The following is a 16585-nucleotide window of genomic DNA, read 5'->3' as shown; positions in this document are numbered from 1 at the left end:
CACTGCTTTGCTCCCAGCATCACAAAGACACGCAATTAGACACAAACTAATGTACCTGCTCAGGCACGGGAAGCTCCACACACACACACACACACACACAGACAGACACACACGTACACACAGGTGTTAATCAAGAGATGTTGAATGTGGGTCAGCGCGGTTTTATCCACTGTTAGTGTGATTGTTGTGTGATCAAGTCATCATCAGAGGCGTCTTTGATTCCTGACAAGGATGAGGGCTACAAGTTAATGGCTCACTGCTGCACTGCTCGCCCGTCTGATACTGCTCAACGTATTTGAAAAATAAATCATTAGAAAAAAACTGTCAGGTGCTTAGTCATCTCCATCACCTGAACTAAATGAGTGTAAATGTCACACTTAGCTAAAACTAATGCAATCATAGCTAGGGAGCAACAAACTAATAGTTCCAACACTACAATAATTGACCCTTCAAATAATGAATGTATCTAAAAGTAGACTAAATAAATATTTAGCTAAAGTAGTGGATGAATGATTTCAGATAGTTAAATTACTTTAACTCTAAGCTGGTGTTTATATTGTCCCAATCCAACGTGATCTCCAAAACCTGTTAAAATGTATAAATAAATAAATCTTGAACATACAAATTCGGAACAATACATACGAACTGGCAGTGGTTAACCACGCCCCTTGAGAGAATAACATGGAGGACCATGTCGGATTTTTGAGTGAACGTCTCTCCGCCATGTTGGATTTTTTGAGGGGGTTAGGGTTAGTATTCTATTCTTACAAGTTAACATTGATTTCTTGTTAAAAATGCAATCATAACACGTTTATTTTACATTGTTAGACTTCACAAAGTGTGTTTACGGGGTGCAGGTCCCCATTCACTTTGAATAGGGTGACGTCATCAGTTGCAGTCCGTATTTATTTAGTATGTATCACTACGAATTTGTATGTTCAAGATTTTCGTATACATTTTTACGAACAGGTTTTGCAGATCAGGCTGCCCAATCTTGTCAGTGTTAAATCAACACTCAACGAAGTGTTAACAAGTTAACTCGGAAGAAGTGTCAGAAATAAATCTGCCCAGCGTAAAATACATTACATGTAATTTATCTGACACGTTTATCCAAAGCGACTTACATTGCATTTTTAAGCCATGGTTTTTATATTTGAGCCTAGGGAGCAATTAGGGGTTAGGTGCCTTGCTCAGGGACACTTTGACGTGGGACATGTAGCAGCCGGGGTTTGAACCACCAACTTTATGGTTCCAGGCTCACCCTCTCTACTCCATGCGCCACAGTACGTAGAGTTAAACCGAACACCAAGACGTGTGACAGTTTACAGTTACATTTCAAACCGATCAAAGAGTTAATTTAACTCTACTAAGTGTCGCAAATGAATCTGATCGTCACACTGAATAATGACTCCAGCCATTTCGTACAATTGATTCTGTAAGAGTTAACTCAACTGTTTGCTGTGTGATTTCAACTTTGCACTTCAACACTTTTGCCTGACGCCGGAAAATTAACTCTATAGAGTTAATTTAACTCTATGGAGTTAATTTTCCATCAGGCAAAAACGAACATATATATACAGCTACTACAGCTCTAGAAAACATTGGATGAGGCTCCAACCTAAAAGTTATAAGAGCATTTTGATTTCCCAAATGCTGCAGCTGAAAAATCAAGACGGTCCCTAAAATCGCTGGGAAAAAAGATAACTTGTGCTCATATATTCGTCTCCCGGTGTCGCCGCCTGCCATCACGGAGCAATGTGGCGTTGCAGGACGTGGAGGGGCCGCGCGGTTGGGCTTCAAACCACGTGCCCTTGACGAGACAGAAATGGCACTTTTTCAACTCGGGCCCTGGAGCTTTCGCGCGCTTGCGTGTTCCACGTGACACTGCGGGGAAGACACGCGTCCCTCCATCAGCGGCAGCCCGTGACCTTTCACAATAAAAGACGGGGCCGCTGTCCGAGGTGCTGAAAGCCGCGTCCTCTGTTCGCTCGATCACGGAAATTACACTTAAAGTTCACCGAAACAATCGGTGCCAGGCCGCCTAATTTATGTTTAGTGAAGTGAACACGAGAATACCACGCCCCCCCCCTCCCCCCTCCCTAACCCAACCCCCACCCCGCTCTCTTTCTCTCACGCACCGAGAGAGGAGAGAAGCAGAGGGGGAGGGAGTCAAGTCAAGCAGGGATGATTAGAGGAGTGGGTCACTGTTAGAAACACACGCGCTGGGGAAGAGAGAAGGAACGCAAAGAAAGCAAGGAAAGGAATCAAAGCCGCATAACACCATCAAGAGGAGGGAGATAAACGTCGCTGACGTCCGGCTCTCCGGCTCCACAAAGCAGCGGGTGGATGCTGAGGCTGCGTGGGCTCCGCAGCGCTGCCCAGTGAGGAGCGAGCAACGCGCTTTGTCTGCAGGCATTTTCAAGTGGGATTCATCTTTTTTGTTTGTTGTGTTATTTTCCTTTCTTTTTTTTTTGTTGTCTCTCAAGTCCCACGAGCAAAGTGGGGACACTGCTCCCAAGATCAAGTCCACGCACGCGGGGAAACGGTAGGTCGCAGTTGGCTGTTTGGGATGTTTCACACTGTGCGCGCCTGGGATGAAGGCTTTTCAAATGTTGTTTTTCAGTTACGTAGACATGATTTAGGATCACCGGGTTGCGTCTGATACACTTCACCTCACATTAAGGGACATTGGGTTTTTTTTATATGAGATTTTATAACATCATAATATCGTGTTGATAATAAGACGTCATTTTTGAACCCTGGCACCAAAAACCCCAAAATTGAGACCTCAATGCCATTATAGCATATTCCTCTTTTTATTTGTAATGTTAATACGTGTTCAAATGAAAGTAGTGTGTCGTTCATAGATTTCATGAATATTCAATAAAGGTCAGTTGTGGCGAAGATATAATTCAGATCCTCGTGGAAAAAAATACTAGAAACACCTCTGAGTATAATGCATAACAATAGAGCAGCTAAAACTACGTAGCCTACATTTAGGATCACTGTTGCAGCCAGTAGCAAACTCCCTTAATGTTATTATCCCTTTCTTTTGGCCAATAGTCTATTACAATCTCATGCAGTCCAATAGAGCACTGCCTATAAACTATTATTGAGTTTTATATATATATATATATATATATATATATATATATAAAGATATATGTATACTGAGACTAAGACTGAAGAGGTGTACCTACTAAAGTGGAAACTTGAGTGTGTTGTAGTTGGTAATACTGTGGAATTCAACAAACAAGCATCATCATCAAACTGAATCCAAGCCTTACTAAAACAACAACAAAAAACGGAACGTTACATTCGTCTCTGTCATCTTATCAGTCGCACGGCTGTTGTTTTAGTCTGCATCCTGGTTGGGGTCTTTTGGCCAATGAACTTGTGTTTTCGTTAAGGGGTCTTGCTGTATCTCTTCTAAATACATTTCCAAAAGTAAAAAATATATTTCATATTAAATGTTTCACTGCACCAGAGTGATCTGCTAGTTAATATTTCCCATAGTTTTTCACCGTGCTGCAGTACTAGAGCAGTAAAGCAGCTGTTTTGACCTTACAATACAATTTACGATAAGCGATTTTGCTGTAGATCCATGGTGTTCACATCAATATTAAAGTGCTACTGTTGTCATGACGAAATGAAACATAATAAGATCAGTGCTGAGCACAGCAAACACCCTCTAGGAATCTGGCAGGAATATTACAGCAGCACTATGGAAGATGCCAGGAATAATACAGCGTTATGGTGCCACTGCGTTCACGGTACAGACTCTCCGTAGAAAGGCCGTCATGTTTCACTTGTGTCACGCTTTTCCCCCCTAATATCAGAGTGGTGATGCAGGCCCCTCTGGTTAATTACTATTCCGCACACAAGGCAGTGTGGAGCCGAACCGCGGGCCAGATAGGACCTTGTTTGTGTAACTCCGAGGTTGGTGAGTCTGTCTCATGTGGACAGATCTGTACGCACAAGTTGACTCCTTATGCCTGCAGAGAGCTTTAATTTTTCATTGACTACTGTCTGGCCGACAATGATAACTGAAATCTTTCTTGGCTGTAATTGTACTGCACCCCGATTCTGGCCTGAGTTAAGAGCGATGTGGGCAGATGGCAAAGATCAGCTGAAATATACGAAATCCATGGGCAAAAAAACCTGATTACTTTTACAGTTTCATTATTTTCCTCTATATGCTAGACACGATATGGGCTGCGTGCCAGAGGGTCATTGGACAAACGTCTGACGTCCATCACTCACACTCCGCAGATGCTGTCACTTTCATGGCAGCAAAGAAACACAATTTATAAGGATTCAATGAGTCACTCTGCAAACACTGCTGCACCAGCAATATTAATGAAATTCAATAAAGGGGGATGTTATCGAAGCGTTGCAGAGCACTCATTTCATTTTTGGACGAACCGGTGCGACTAGTTTCATTGCTGCTTGAGTAATACCTGCGACTCAACTGCCATAAAAATAAAATTTTTAATCAAATTCACCCATCTGAAACATCAAGAGAGGAAAACAATAATGCAAAGGCTTAAAAGAAACCAAAAAAAACATCCAGTACACCTCAATTAAAATCCTGTGTACTGTAACAAAGGAAGAGGTTATTTTGCTTATCAGTGGAGGACAATGTGAGTCCCCTTCACCCCTGTCCCAACCTGCCTGATCTCATCCATCCATTACCATGTGAAGCCCCTGAACAGTAGTCCAATGTGATTGGTGCGTGTCCGTGTTCACTTTCCCTTCGTCTCATTACTGCACAGAGAAGATTGGGTGAACAGAAAAGGGCCACAAACCGGTTGATGAGAATGAAGCTTAACAAATGTAAAAATCAAAGCATTTACTCTGCTCCCGGATAATTGGCTCACTCGTGAACGAAAGTATGACAGATGAAGCGACTGAGGGTGAAATTGCTCTGATCGATTGCATCAACCGACCTGGTCAATTAGAATGGACATTGTGCACGTGCGAGAGAGACAGAGAGACTGCAGGAAATTGTCATTTGAAAGAGGGAGACGCATGAAATCGGGAGAAAACGCAGGAGCTACTGTCAGACAGGTGATGTTGACGCCGAGATTCATTGAAAATGTGGAAACACTGACTGACTGCTGCATAGTATATTTCAAAAGGTGCCCGGAAATTTCTTACTAAATGCCAGACTGCAACAAGTGATGTCGGGATCATACAAAAAGAATCACGCCAATAGGGAGAGTTTGACATTTTGATTAAAATCCTGCTTTTGTATCTGTACATTCAATTTGAAGCAGGTGAGCTGAGCATAAAAACTGGAAACGGGGCCAAACCCGTTGCCTTGCTCTGTCCAAAGGTTTTTACTCGCTCTGTCCAGCGAGTCAAAAGTTGGAGTCTACACTGGTTGCCTGGCAACCCCACGGAGACAACAAGGCTCCAAGAAGTCACTGTGATACCAAAATATAACCCCACAGCTTGATATTTTTACACTTTCTTATGGATAAAGGTGTTAATTGGAAAACAAGACAGATTTCCTTATTTCTGGCCTGAAATACACATTTACCAGGCTGACATAATGGTCCCTCTATTCTTTGATAGTTGGGGTTATCATAGTATCATAGAAGCACAAAGAGGAAAACATTCTGCCACTGTTTTTCCAATGTTAATACATGTTTTACGAATCCCTTTTGAATGAGAAGAATTCCATTGATGCAAAATCTATTTATTACGGTTTATTACGACCTATTGTGGCCTCCAGTGGCCGTAGTAATTAGATTAAAGGACGACATAAGGTAACGTAGAATAAAGAACGACAAAGTCCCCATCGTCGCATGAAGATAGGCCTTCAAGTGAAATATTTAGGGTTAGAATAAACCTCTGAACAAATCACGTTAAAGTTTCCTCCTACATGCGCCTGGCCAGTGAGACAACCTCGGAGTGAAGCAATAAAGCCGACATGAAATAGCTCAAAAACTCCAGTTCGTCAAATGTCCACTTGAGGCGGGCGGCGAAAGTTTTTATGAAATTCAGGTGGACAAAAGGGCGTGACTGCTCTGACTAACCAATGTTTGTCGTGTCAGCATTTAGCTGTCTGCTTAGCGCCACCTCGCTAATTCAAGTGACTGTACTTGACCTCCTCTGGTAGAACATCCATAATACCAAAATGCAAAAAGTATTTTTGCGATCAACACATATTGAACGCTATTTTGTTGAGTTGCATCTTAGTAATATGCTCTGAGTGAATTTAAAATCCCCCTGGTACGCAGTGATGTGCTGTGACCGTTGCAAATTAAAACTGCCACTGCATCATTTCACAATTTCTAATACAGCGTATAATTATAGAGATGTTTATATTCACACAGACAAAACTATTAGCCTCTAATACAATACTTTCTCATACCTGACAACATAATAGATGGTTTTCCACTCTCAAAATCCTCATTTGTCTGTTTGATCTTGCAGAGAGAGAAAGCCCAGAATAACAAAAAAGGAAACAAAATGATGAGGTTAAAAGAGGGTTACAATCTCTCCTAAAGCTCTGAGCAATGGCGACGTGGTGACGTTACCACTACTCCTGCAAAGTGAGTGCATAAAAGTTAATCTTGTGCGGAAAATGGGTATTTATTAAGCAGCCATAAAGTCACCGTTGTGCTTTTGTTTCACGCTTATTAGTCACAAATCAAATTGAGTTTACACTGCAGAGGCTCCGACGCAAAAAATAGTAAAACCTTTATACACAATGTCATTTATTTATTGACTTGGCTTGTGGTCGCAGTAACAGCACTGCGTTCACTGCTTATGGAGTGTGACTGTGAAGCATCGCGTTGACCCCGACGACCCCGTTTCATCGATAGCCTTTGACCTTTGTCATCAGCAGCAGCAGTCTCTACCTCGCGGGTTCATCATGTGAACTCCTAAAATGCAAAAGATTAATCAAGGTTCTGGATAAACAGAGACATAAAGTGAGAGTTTTTAGGCTCCGCGGGAGAAGTGGCTGCTTCAGCTCAGAGATTCAGCTTGAGGTGCGCACACACACACACACACACACACACACATGCAGGCAATACTCATTCACTCTGTGTTTTTTCTTCAAAAAAGACATTCGCAAATGCAATCCCGAATCCCCCCCCTGTTTTTGTGGTAAAAATCAATGGCTTCAGAGCCCAACCGAACAGACAAAATAAAGAAATCAATGCAGGCTTATTAACTGAGCAGAGCTTCCTGTACCGCTGACACAAATAATAAGAGCAAGTGTTTGTGAGAGTGTGTCAATGGGATCTGTGAGTAATGATGGCTCTGCGGATCTGCGAGTGCATAAGCAAGTGTGTGTGTGTGTGTGTGTGTCCCTGCATGTTGGAGACTGGTGTACAAGCGCTGCTCCGTAGGCGTGCGCTGCATGTTTGCGTGCGTTACTCTTGGTTTAGTGCCACCGTCTTCTCGCCGCGCCTTCGCCTTGGTCTGTTTGTTGACAAACGGATGCCCTGAGACAAATGATTTAGCACCTGTCACTCAGCGCAGAAGGACGAGAGATGAGAAAAAGGAAGAGGTCACAGGCGGCGTAGTGGGGAAAAGGGTGGGGGATTTTTGAGACAAGCCATGAGAGAGCAATAAAGGCAAAGAGGAGAAGGGAGAGGGAAGAAGTTCACGCGGAAGAAAAAGATAATTTACCATTGAGCTCGGGGTCATCCCATAGCTCAAGTTCCTGTGAGCAATTCGCCCGGGGAAATGACAGCCTCTATTTCTGTGTTGTTAGCCTCTAAGCAACTCATAGGAAGTGGGCCCCCGGGAGCAGACCTTCCCTCATCACAAGGGTTACCATAACAACGGGATGAGGCCGACCTGCATCGATGGTGAACTTTGCTGGTGCCCTCCAGCACTCTGACTGGCTGCTGCACCTCCGACACGTCGGCCCCCCTGCCACCCCCCCGGGAAAAGGGAAAAAAGAAAATGAAATGAGAAAATCATCGCCACGCAATGCGGTGGATCTCGTTGTGCTGCGGATGTTTGGCTCGGGCGTGATTGTTCCGCGGCGGAATTATTTGTTTGGCGTGTACAAAAAAAATAAAGCGCTCAGCGTCAAGAAGAAAGAGACATTTGTCCTTTCAGAAAATGTCTCAGACGACAAACAAGTTTCTCCAGCGTTCGGTGGAGAATCCTGTTTGCAGAGCCGCAGTGTTGTTGGTGCGTGTTGGTAAAAGCTGATACAGAACGTTGAGCAGGCTTTGTGTGACATGCATTTTATTAGACGTCTATTTTTTTCCTTTTGGCTTTTGTTGTCTGCCAGCCCCTCAGATCTATGCCCACCACCATCTAATCATCCTATTTGCACGTCTTTACGCGGTCAATAGAGATATTTTGCTGACCTCGTTCTTTTTACAAAGCAGCCGCCTCGATGAACACGTCAACGGTGCCCAGAGCGGCTTAGCTAACCAGCATCCGATTGTGCAGATTACGCGTGTTCCGCAGAGGATTACTGAGACCAAAATGAACAAATTGACCTCTTCCCGCTAAATTCCTCCATCGGCATGACAAAAGAAGAGAGTTGGAGCACAATGGGGGTTGAAACGGAATATGAAATAGTCGAGCATTTACTGTAAGACAAGTTGCAGCAGAAATCCTTCGCCCCGGATCGGTTTTATTGCCGCCATCACCTCGTTGCTGTTTGCAAAGCGTGATGACTCCATTGATCCTTGTCTCTCCACGTCTCACCAGCCTCACCAGCCGCTCAGGGTTTTTAAAGACAAAGACTGAAACGAGAGGAGACGTGGACGAGCCGCTTCCTCCAGCCGGCAGGTCGTCGTTTGCATTGATGTCGGGATCATATTCTAACAACAAACATCCTTTTCCGCGTGTATACTTAGCCAAGAGCAAAGTGTCTTCCTCTCGGCTTCCCTTCTGATAATTTCCAAGCCAGTCAAAGCTTTTTAAATCATCCCACTTTGAGAAGTAACAAAAGCTCAATGACAGATGAAGGCCTTGTTTCAAACTCAATTTTTTGCGCCTTCTCTGTATAATAGAAGTACATCATTTCTCTCCACGCTTGTTTGGTTTGGAGAGCTCCAGAGAGGAAATGGCATGGTTTTGTTACTAAGTGTCTCTGTCTTCTCTGCTGCGAGAAGAAGATTGAGCAGTTTATGTAGGTCACATTGTATTAATCTGGCTGGCTATCCTCGTAAATGCGCTCAAAACTACAACATTAAAATCCAGTCCATTGCTTGATTGCTTAATAATGCAGCATGGCGGCAGCGAGGATGACTTATCCGCCACTGAAGTAGCGATCCTGGTGCTTTTGCATTTAAGTAGTAAATTACTGGTTTGGGATTACGACGCCACAAATGGCACGTTTGATATCAATCTGACCGAGCAGTTCAAACACCGTGTGTGCTGAATATTTAACAGTCGCAGTGTATTTCAGGCACGGGGCCTTTTCATCACTCATCTGTAATGAGATCTGTGTGCATTCTAATAATTAATAAACCAGACATCTCCAAAATCAATCCAAGCGGAATGTAAATGCTATCAATTATCTGTCTGGGGGATTCTGCAATCTTAAACAAACTGGATTTTTTTTCTTACACAGACTTAACAGGATATGGGAACTGTACATGGATGTTTTATAAGAATATGAGTCTTTAGATTGGATCGATGAGAAGCCTGCTTCTCCCCTGGATGAAGCCGCTCAGCAGAGCACAATAAATCTACCTACTGTCACGGAGCGGAGTGACGGGGCTCGGTGTGACATTTCCACATGTATTTTTATCTCCATTCAGCCATGTGGTATCTCGATGCAATCTGCTGCCGATGAACTATTGTGAACACTGCCGGGCTGCATGATATTGTCTGTCCGGCGTGAACTGTGGAGCGCAACAATAAAATCCCTTCCGGGCTGTGTAAAAGGAGAGAAAAAAGAAAAATAAAGTGTGTGTGTGTGTGTGTGTGTGTGTGTGTTGGGGGGGGGGGGCGATGGGTTTCATTTCAAAGGGAGATATTGCTGTGATGTGCAGCAAGCAGCAAGGCTGATGTTTTTTGATCAGTTGATTAGAGCTGGTTGCCTTGTGGGGTTTTCTTTTGAGAAAGTAAATGTGCTTTCTGCGATTAGGGAGGTAGGGTGGGGGGAGGAGGGGGGGGGGGGGGGCAAAGTCTCCTTCTCTGCTGTACATCCGCTGCCGGTCTTTGTCAGACAAACATAGTGACGTGAATAGAAAGTGTGAATGTGTTTGCGCGTGCATTAACGAGACAACTTGAGGCAACCTGCGCATCTTTTTTATCACATCTTTAATTAATTGAAGCCCATAATAGAAACTGCAGCAATTCCACTGAATGGAACCAGTTCAATGGAAGGCTGGCTGAGATATGGAGATACTCTTCCGTTCCAGTGCTTTTTGAAAAACATTGTTTGAATTAATCCAATGGCAAGGGAGCCATTGAATAGCCACAGAAGGCCGTCAGTCTTTGGTTTGGATGGAAATCACCACGAAAAAAGAAAAGGGTGAGGTTTTGTTGTTGTAACTCTCCTTCTATCAGCCAGAGGTTCTTGATGTAAATCAGGAGCTACGAACAGGACAGCATGGACCTCTATGGTCTCGGCCTCGCCCTGCTGGCCCTCACTGCCGTCCTCCACCGTGATCTACACTCGTCACCAACATTTGTTGTAGCTTGATATCTGTCTCTCCCCTCTCTCGACTTCTCTCTTTCCAGGTATTTTGACACAGAAGGTCCGCTGTTAACGAACCGCCATGGCCCTCTTGCGGCTCTCCAGGCTTGTCCTGGTCGTCGCGGCCCTCCTCCCCCGGCCGTCCGCAGGATGTCCCGCCGGCTGCCGCTGCTACAGCCTCACGGTGGAGTGCGGGTCGCTCGGGGTCAAAGAAATCCCGCAGGACGTCCCCTCCGTCACAGAGGTCAGTCCGCAAAACTGGGGACAAGTCCGGGGGGGGCGCTGGGGGGCGTGGGGGGGCACGCTGCCGACAAACGCCCCCTCCCACATCAGCGGTTTTTGTACCAGTTGACTTCCTCTGTCATCCATTCTTATTACCCTGAAATGATTGTGGTTAATCAATTCACCGTGACCCTCTTTGATGGAAGCCCGAGGGAGGAGCAAAGCTGTTGGCTGTGTAATTATTCACTCTTGCTCAGACAGTGACTCTTGCACACCCTCTGATCATCTGTTCAGGAGATGTTTAACATTACAACGTCTATTCCTCTCGGGTCACCCCCCCCCCCCCCAACATTAGTGCAGCTCATGCATTTTAATGAAAGGCATGTCCTGCATATATTGTACCATTAACCTCAATCAGCGAGTCCGTCTCGTCAATCATACTTCCCCTCATTCCACTGATGAGAGCGGCCGTGCACTGAGGGGTCGAGGACCCCCCCCCCCCCCCCACACCCTGGCCGTCACTTAAACGGCTTTTGTTTCTTGACAAGGTCCGTGATTTCTGCAGCATTTGGCAAAATAACTGAGCTGCAAAATAAGAAGCAGGGGTGCAGCCCACCCACATCGCCCAAGTCCTTATTATCAGCCTCCTAAGCCAGCTCCTTCCACATTGTTTGTGATGCCCACATTAACATATCTCCAAAGCTCTACACAGCCCGCTGAGTGCAGATAGCTCAGACGGTGGCCCCGTTGTTAGAGCAATCTCTTCTCATGGTTAATACATTTTCCTGCTTGGTGAGCACAGCTCGGGCAACAGGTCACGCTCACTTCCTTGTACAAAACAAAAACGGCAATTCAAACATCACATCCCCTTGTCATGTGTCTCTAATGTAATCAATGTGCGATCACTCTGCTGATTGGAATTGTCCGGTGTCTCCGCTGCAGACCATCTTCCTCCAGGATAACGGCGTAGTGCAGATCCGTCATCAGGACCTGACTCGCCTCGGCAGCCTCCATTACCTCTACCTTCAGAATAACAGCATCTCGGCCGTGGAGCCCGGGGCGTTTCTCAGCCAGGGGCAGCTGCTGGAGCTGGCCCTCAATGGCAACCTCATCCACCTGGTCACTGCGGACATGTTTCGGGGTCTGGAGCACCTCAGGATCCTTTACCTCGCAGGGAACCAGATCACTCGAGTGCAAGACCACACTTTCAGGGGACTGCAGGTTCGAGAGCTGAGTTAACGTTACTTAGCTTTTTGTCCACCAGCCACGTTGGCTAGTGGTCCACATTTATCAAGCTGGGAATTGATGTATCATGGCTGGCCGGACAGAAATTTTGTTTTAATCCAAACAAATCCATCCAACCCAATCTTTTTTTTAGTAAGGTGCAAGACAAACTTGGCATTTTAAAGCAAAGCTAAAGCTTTTCCAATATGAGATGTATTTCTATGGATTATATATAGAATGACATGTGCAACTGTAAATCCAATTCGCGACGTCATGTCGGACTAAGCCCTTCCGTACAGACTGAGTCAGGAGGAAATCAACTCATTCTGTCTCTGACATTTCTTTTCCTCCTCCTTTAATATTTCCCTTCCTCTGCTTTATGTATTTTTGCCATCTGCAGCGTCTGCAGGAACTCCACCTGCAGGAGAACAGCATAGAGCTGCTGACCGAGCATGCTCTGTCGGGCTTGTCATCTCTGGCCTTATTGGACCTCAGCAGGAATCACCTCCGCACCCTGGGAGCCTCTTCCCTCACACCGCTCGTGAGCTTGCAGGTGCTGCGTGTCACAGGTAGGCAGAGCGAGATCTTACTGTAAGATGACCTCCGTAATTAAATTCCCTGTAATTAACGTGCCTTCAAAAATGCCTCCATACGGCATATCTGAATGCACCGCCACAGCCGCGACCTGCATTCTCATGTCAATTGAAATTAAGTGCCTTTAAATGTGTTTTCCGTATCAAAGTGTTTTATCCTAGTGATATAAAAAATCTCCTTTACAGGCACAATTTTAAAATTGAAAGATCTTTTATCCGAGGCAATTGTTCCCTCAATGGGCACCAAGTTTAAATAATCGTAAGCCAAATACATTTTGTTTACCAAAACAATATCCCCTTAAGGCTGATTTAGCAGCGGTTCTGGAGCTTGTGTTGGCGATGATACATGTTCACATGTATGTTGGCCTTTATCAGGAAATAAAGTTATTATTTGACCTGGGAAAACAAATCAATCTCAAGGTTTATTGTTGTCATTGGAAGTTGACCAAACCATTTAGTGATCGACATTGTCTTCTTCCATCTCTCCCCTCCAGAGAACCCGTGGCGCTGTGATTGTGCCCTGGGTTGGCTAAGGACTTGGATCAAGGAGGACGGACAGCGTCTGTTGAGCTCGGCCGAACAGCGTCGACTGATGTGCTCCGAGCCACCTCGCCTCTCCCACCTCAGCCTGGTGGAGGTGGCTCCCAACAGCCTAGTCTGCATCCCCCCCGTGGTGCAATTGGAGCCCAGCCACCTGACCGTGCGACTAGGGGAGAGCCTCCGCGTCTCCTGCCAGGCGTCGGGATACCCTCAGCCTCAGGTGACTTGGAAGAAAGCCTCCCATGGCAAGGCCCAGTTGTCGCCTCGAGGCCTGGTTCAAGAGCTGGGACCAAATGGCGAGCTCTTCAGGCCTGGTGCCGGAGGGGTGGTGACGGCCCTGCCCAGCAGCAGAGGGATGAAGGTTGGTGGCGTTGGAGGAACACAGGGGCTTGTGCGTGGGGCCGAGGAGGGTGGTGAGAGGGACAGTTTTGATCCGGACACGGGGAGCGGCATGCTGTTCCTCAGCAACGTGACTGTAGCGCACGCTGGTCGCTACGAGTGCGAAGCCTGGAACCCCGGCGGCGTGGCCAGAGTTACCTTTCACCTGGCCGTGAACATGTCTTCTTCTGCATACTCATCTCAGTTCTGGCCCCGTCTGAACATGCACCCCTTTGCGCCGTCTTCGTCCAACTCCTTCTATCAGCCAGAGGTTCTCGATGTAAGTCAGGAGCTGATCTACGAACAGGACAGCATGGACTTCTATGCTCTCGGTCCCGCCACGCAGACCGCCATTGCTGTCGGCATCTCCCTGCTGGCGCTTACTGCCGTCCTCCTCTTGATCATGATCTACACTCGTCACCAGCAATACCGCAAGGAAGAAGGCGGCTCCTACTGCACCAGCAAGGAAGAGAGCATCCTCTACGTGAACGACTACTCCGACGGACCCACCACCTTTGCGCAGCTGGAGGAGTACCGCGACGACCACGGCCACGAGATGTACGTGCTCAACAGGACCAATCCCGTCTTGGCCTCCGCTTCGTCTAGGTGTCCCATGATGAGCGAGTTTGTCCAGCAGAAGGGTATGAAGGAGGCCCTCCTGGACCACGAAATGGTGCAAACACTGACCAGATCAGGGGGCCTGGGACTTCGCAGAAACCCGGCAGATGGAGGCGAGGGACCCCTAACAACCGATCCAGAGGAGCTCTTCCTCAGTCAGAGTCTCCTCTTCGGATCGCAGGTTGCCTACGAGATCCACTGTTAAAAGTTTTTTAGTGAAAAAATTGTGGTCTTGGACTTCATTAGAGACAGTAGAGAAAATCACTTTGGTGCAATGATTTAAAGCATTAGATGATCATGGTGTCTTCAATAGAAAGGAGAGCGTCGGTTAGTGGTTGCTGGGGAAAACCTGCATCTCGACCAACCAAGATCCTTGTCTGATTGATTAAGATGGGTCAGACTGAAACAGGTGATAATTAGGGAGTTAACAGAGGAACCATACCCATATCTGTTTCCACATCTGCCCTTTAAAGATATAACGAGGGGATGCCCTAATCAGAAATGGTTTGTATGACAGTTTAACTAAATCACGACAGATTGTGGATTAAAAGTGTGGTCATATTTTGTATTTTTCTTGTTTTGTGTGTCTGTCTGTTAGTGTTTTGTGTAAATATAATGAAGCTAATTTTCACTGTGAAGTACTGATGTTTTGTGGACCCTGTTGCAGATCCCATTAGAATTAGACCGAAACCAATCCTCTTACTGCAACTACATAGTCAGTATCCATATGTGTGAGTGGGCGTCGGTGGGTGGATTTGTTTAAAGAGGTTCATTTTGAATGCAGGAATAAATCTTTTTTTCTACCTATTTGTTGCTACACTAGAACAAAGGAATTAACATTTCTATTGTTTGAAATGGAATCCATGGTGGAATTAATTTATAGTGAGAGAATACTTTACATTGTGTCTTCAGTTTCTACATATTAAAATGTCTTTTAAAAGAATTGAGGCTCTGTTTCTTAACAGGTCGGCTGGTCGCTCTAACGCAGCTATTCTTCTGTGCCCAAACTATAGTATAAAAGCTTAGTGCTTCGTTCAGTCTTCTTACTCCTCCTCTCAACACATGACATGAAGCAGATGAGAGTGAAATATGTTTCTTTACGAAGACAGTGGCTTCCACCCTCTGCATAAAGGTCCATGGTTCATAAGCTGTTACTGTAATTCTTCTCTCTGCGCCGTCAAAGCTCCTCCTGGACTACAAAGGAGGATGCTTTTGGAAATGTTTTGAAATGTCAGGTTTATGCTTTATGCAAAGACCTGGAGCCATATTGATTTTCATCAACACATGTCAGTATTTTTTTTAAATGACTACTAATAATTGTACTGTAGTAACGTAACTGTAATAGAGGCGATGATTGCCTCGATAAGAACTCAATAAAAGGCAGCACAACTGAAGGGCAAATTCATTCGTAAAATAAAATAGTATTTCATTAATAACAATGCCTGTCACAGGCACTGCACAGCATCACTGTGATGCCAGCATGTTAAGCGGCTTACCTTAATAAAGCATATCTGTTTCGATTGGGACAAACATTACATTTGAAATTGCGTTCAATTTGACAGACCTATTTCATAAATATTAATACAGAGGTAATATATTGCAATAATCTTCTTTTGAATTCAGCACAGAGGAATCTTATTGAAAGAAATAGTTTTAAGCTGCATATTAAGAAGGCTGACTGGTTTATCCAGCTCTTACTGGGAGGCAGGCTTTAAATGAAGGAAAACGAAACTGGCTACATGTTATACCACTCAGCCATCATTGAGGCCCTTCTTAGCGGGTCACAAGGGGTACAGAAGATGGATGTAGAGTAAATCCTAAAGAACAGGCGAGTACACCATCAACTGGTCGCCAGCCAATGGCAGCGCTGACAGAGACAGACAATCATTCACTGTCACATTCACAAACCTATTAACCCAAACTTGGGTATGGGCTGTGGGAAAAAGCCAGAATAGCCAAAGAGAAGCCACTTAGACACGGGGAAACAACAGGACAACATGCAGACGCACACAGAAAGGGACACTGAGTGGTTTTTCACACGTTATACAAACTGAACAAATTAGCTCATTCCCTTTACATGAGAGAGTTAAATGAGAAAATTGATTAGATCTTTGTAATCAGACTGGAACCTGGGGAAACAAAATACATTCACTAACACCTGACTGAGTTAGCATATCGTATCTCCTTTGTTTCATCTGTGCACGCACAGTTTTGTAAATAGTAGAAATTGTGAGCTCAAGGGGATTTATATTAATTAACTACATAGGTGAACAACGTCCTCGTACATTGACTTTACCGACTCTAAATCATTCTAGAGTTGCCAGGCAACCAGCCTATACCTGGAGGCACTGTGCGGTGCTGTGATGGGTGAACA

General features: G+C 45.2%; 1 protein-coding gene across 1 annotated transcript; it reads left to right on the top strand.

Annotated features, from left to right (window-relative positions):
- Positions 1-2101: 2101 nt before the first annotated feature.
- lrrc24 (leucine rich repeat containing 24) lies at positions 2102-15154 on the top strand. The gene is made up of 5 exons (XM_040172014.2): positions 2102-2545; positions 10681-10880; positions 11801-12079; positions 12483-12651; positions 13170-15154. Exons 2-5 carry the CDS (start codon positions 10719-10721, stop codon positions 14414-14416), a joined length of 1857 nt encoding a protein of 618 aa, XP_040027948.2. The 5' UTR covers positions 2102-2545; positions 10681-10718; the 3' UTR covers positions 14417-15154.
- The last annotated feature ends 1431 nt before the right edge of the window (positions 15155-16585 follow it).

Source organism: Gasterosteus aculeatus, chromosome 3 (assembly GCF_964276395.1).
Source record: "Gasterosteus aculeatus chromosome 3, fGasAcu3.hap1.1, whole genome shotgun sequence".
Classification (NCBI taxonomy): domain Eukaryota; kingdom Metazoa; phylum Chordata; class Actinopteri; order Perciformes; family Gasterosteidae; genus Gasterosteus; species Gasterosteus aculeatus.
This window is presented reverse-complemented; position numbering and strand designations above follow the sequence as displayed.

What these genes read in the sequence shown, in the direction of transcription:
- lrrc24 (XM_040172014.2), top strand. Translation starts at nt 10,719, where the DNA reads ATGGCCCTCTTGCGGCTCTCCAGGCTTGTCCTGGTCGTCGCGGCCCTC. An exon ending in ACACTTTCAGGGGACTGCAG is followed by an intron (nt 12,080 to 12,482) that starts GTTCGAGAGCTG and finishes TGCCATCTGCAG; the next exon opens with CGTCTGCAGGAACTCCACCT. An exon ending in GCAGGTGCTGCGTGTCACAG is followed by an intron (nt 12,652 to 13,169) that starts GTAGGCAGAGCG and finishes TCTCCCCTCCAG; the next exon opens with AGAACCCGTGGCGCTGTGAT.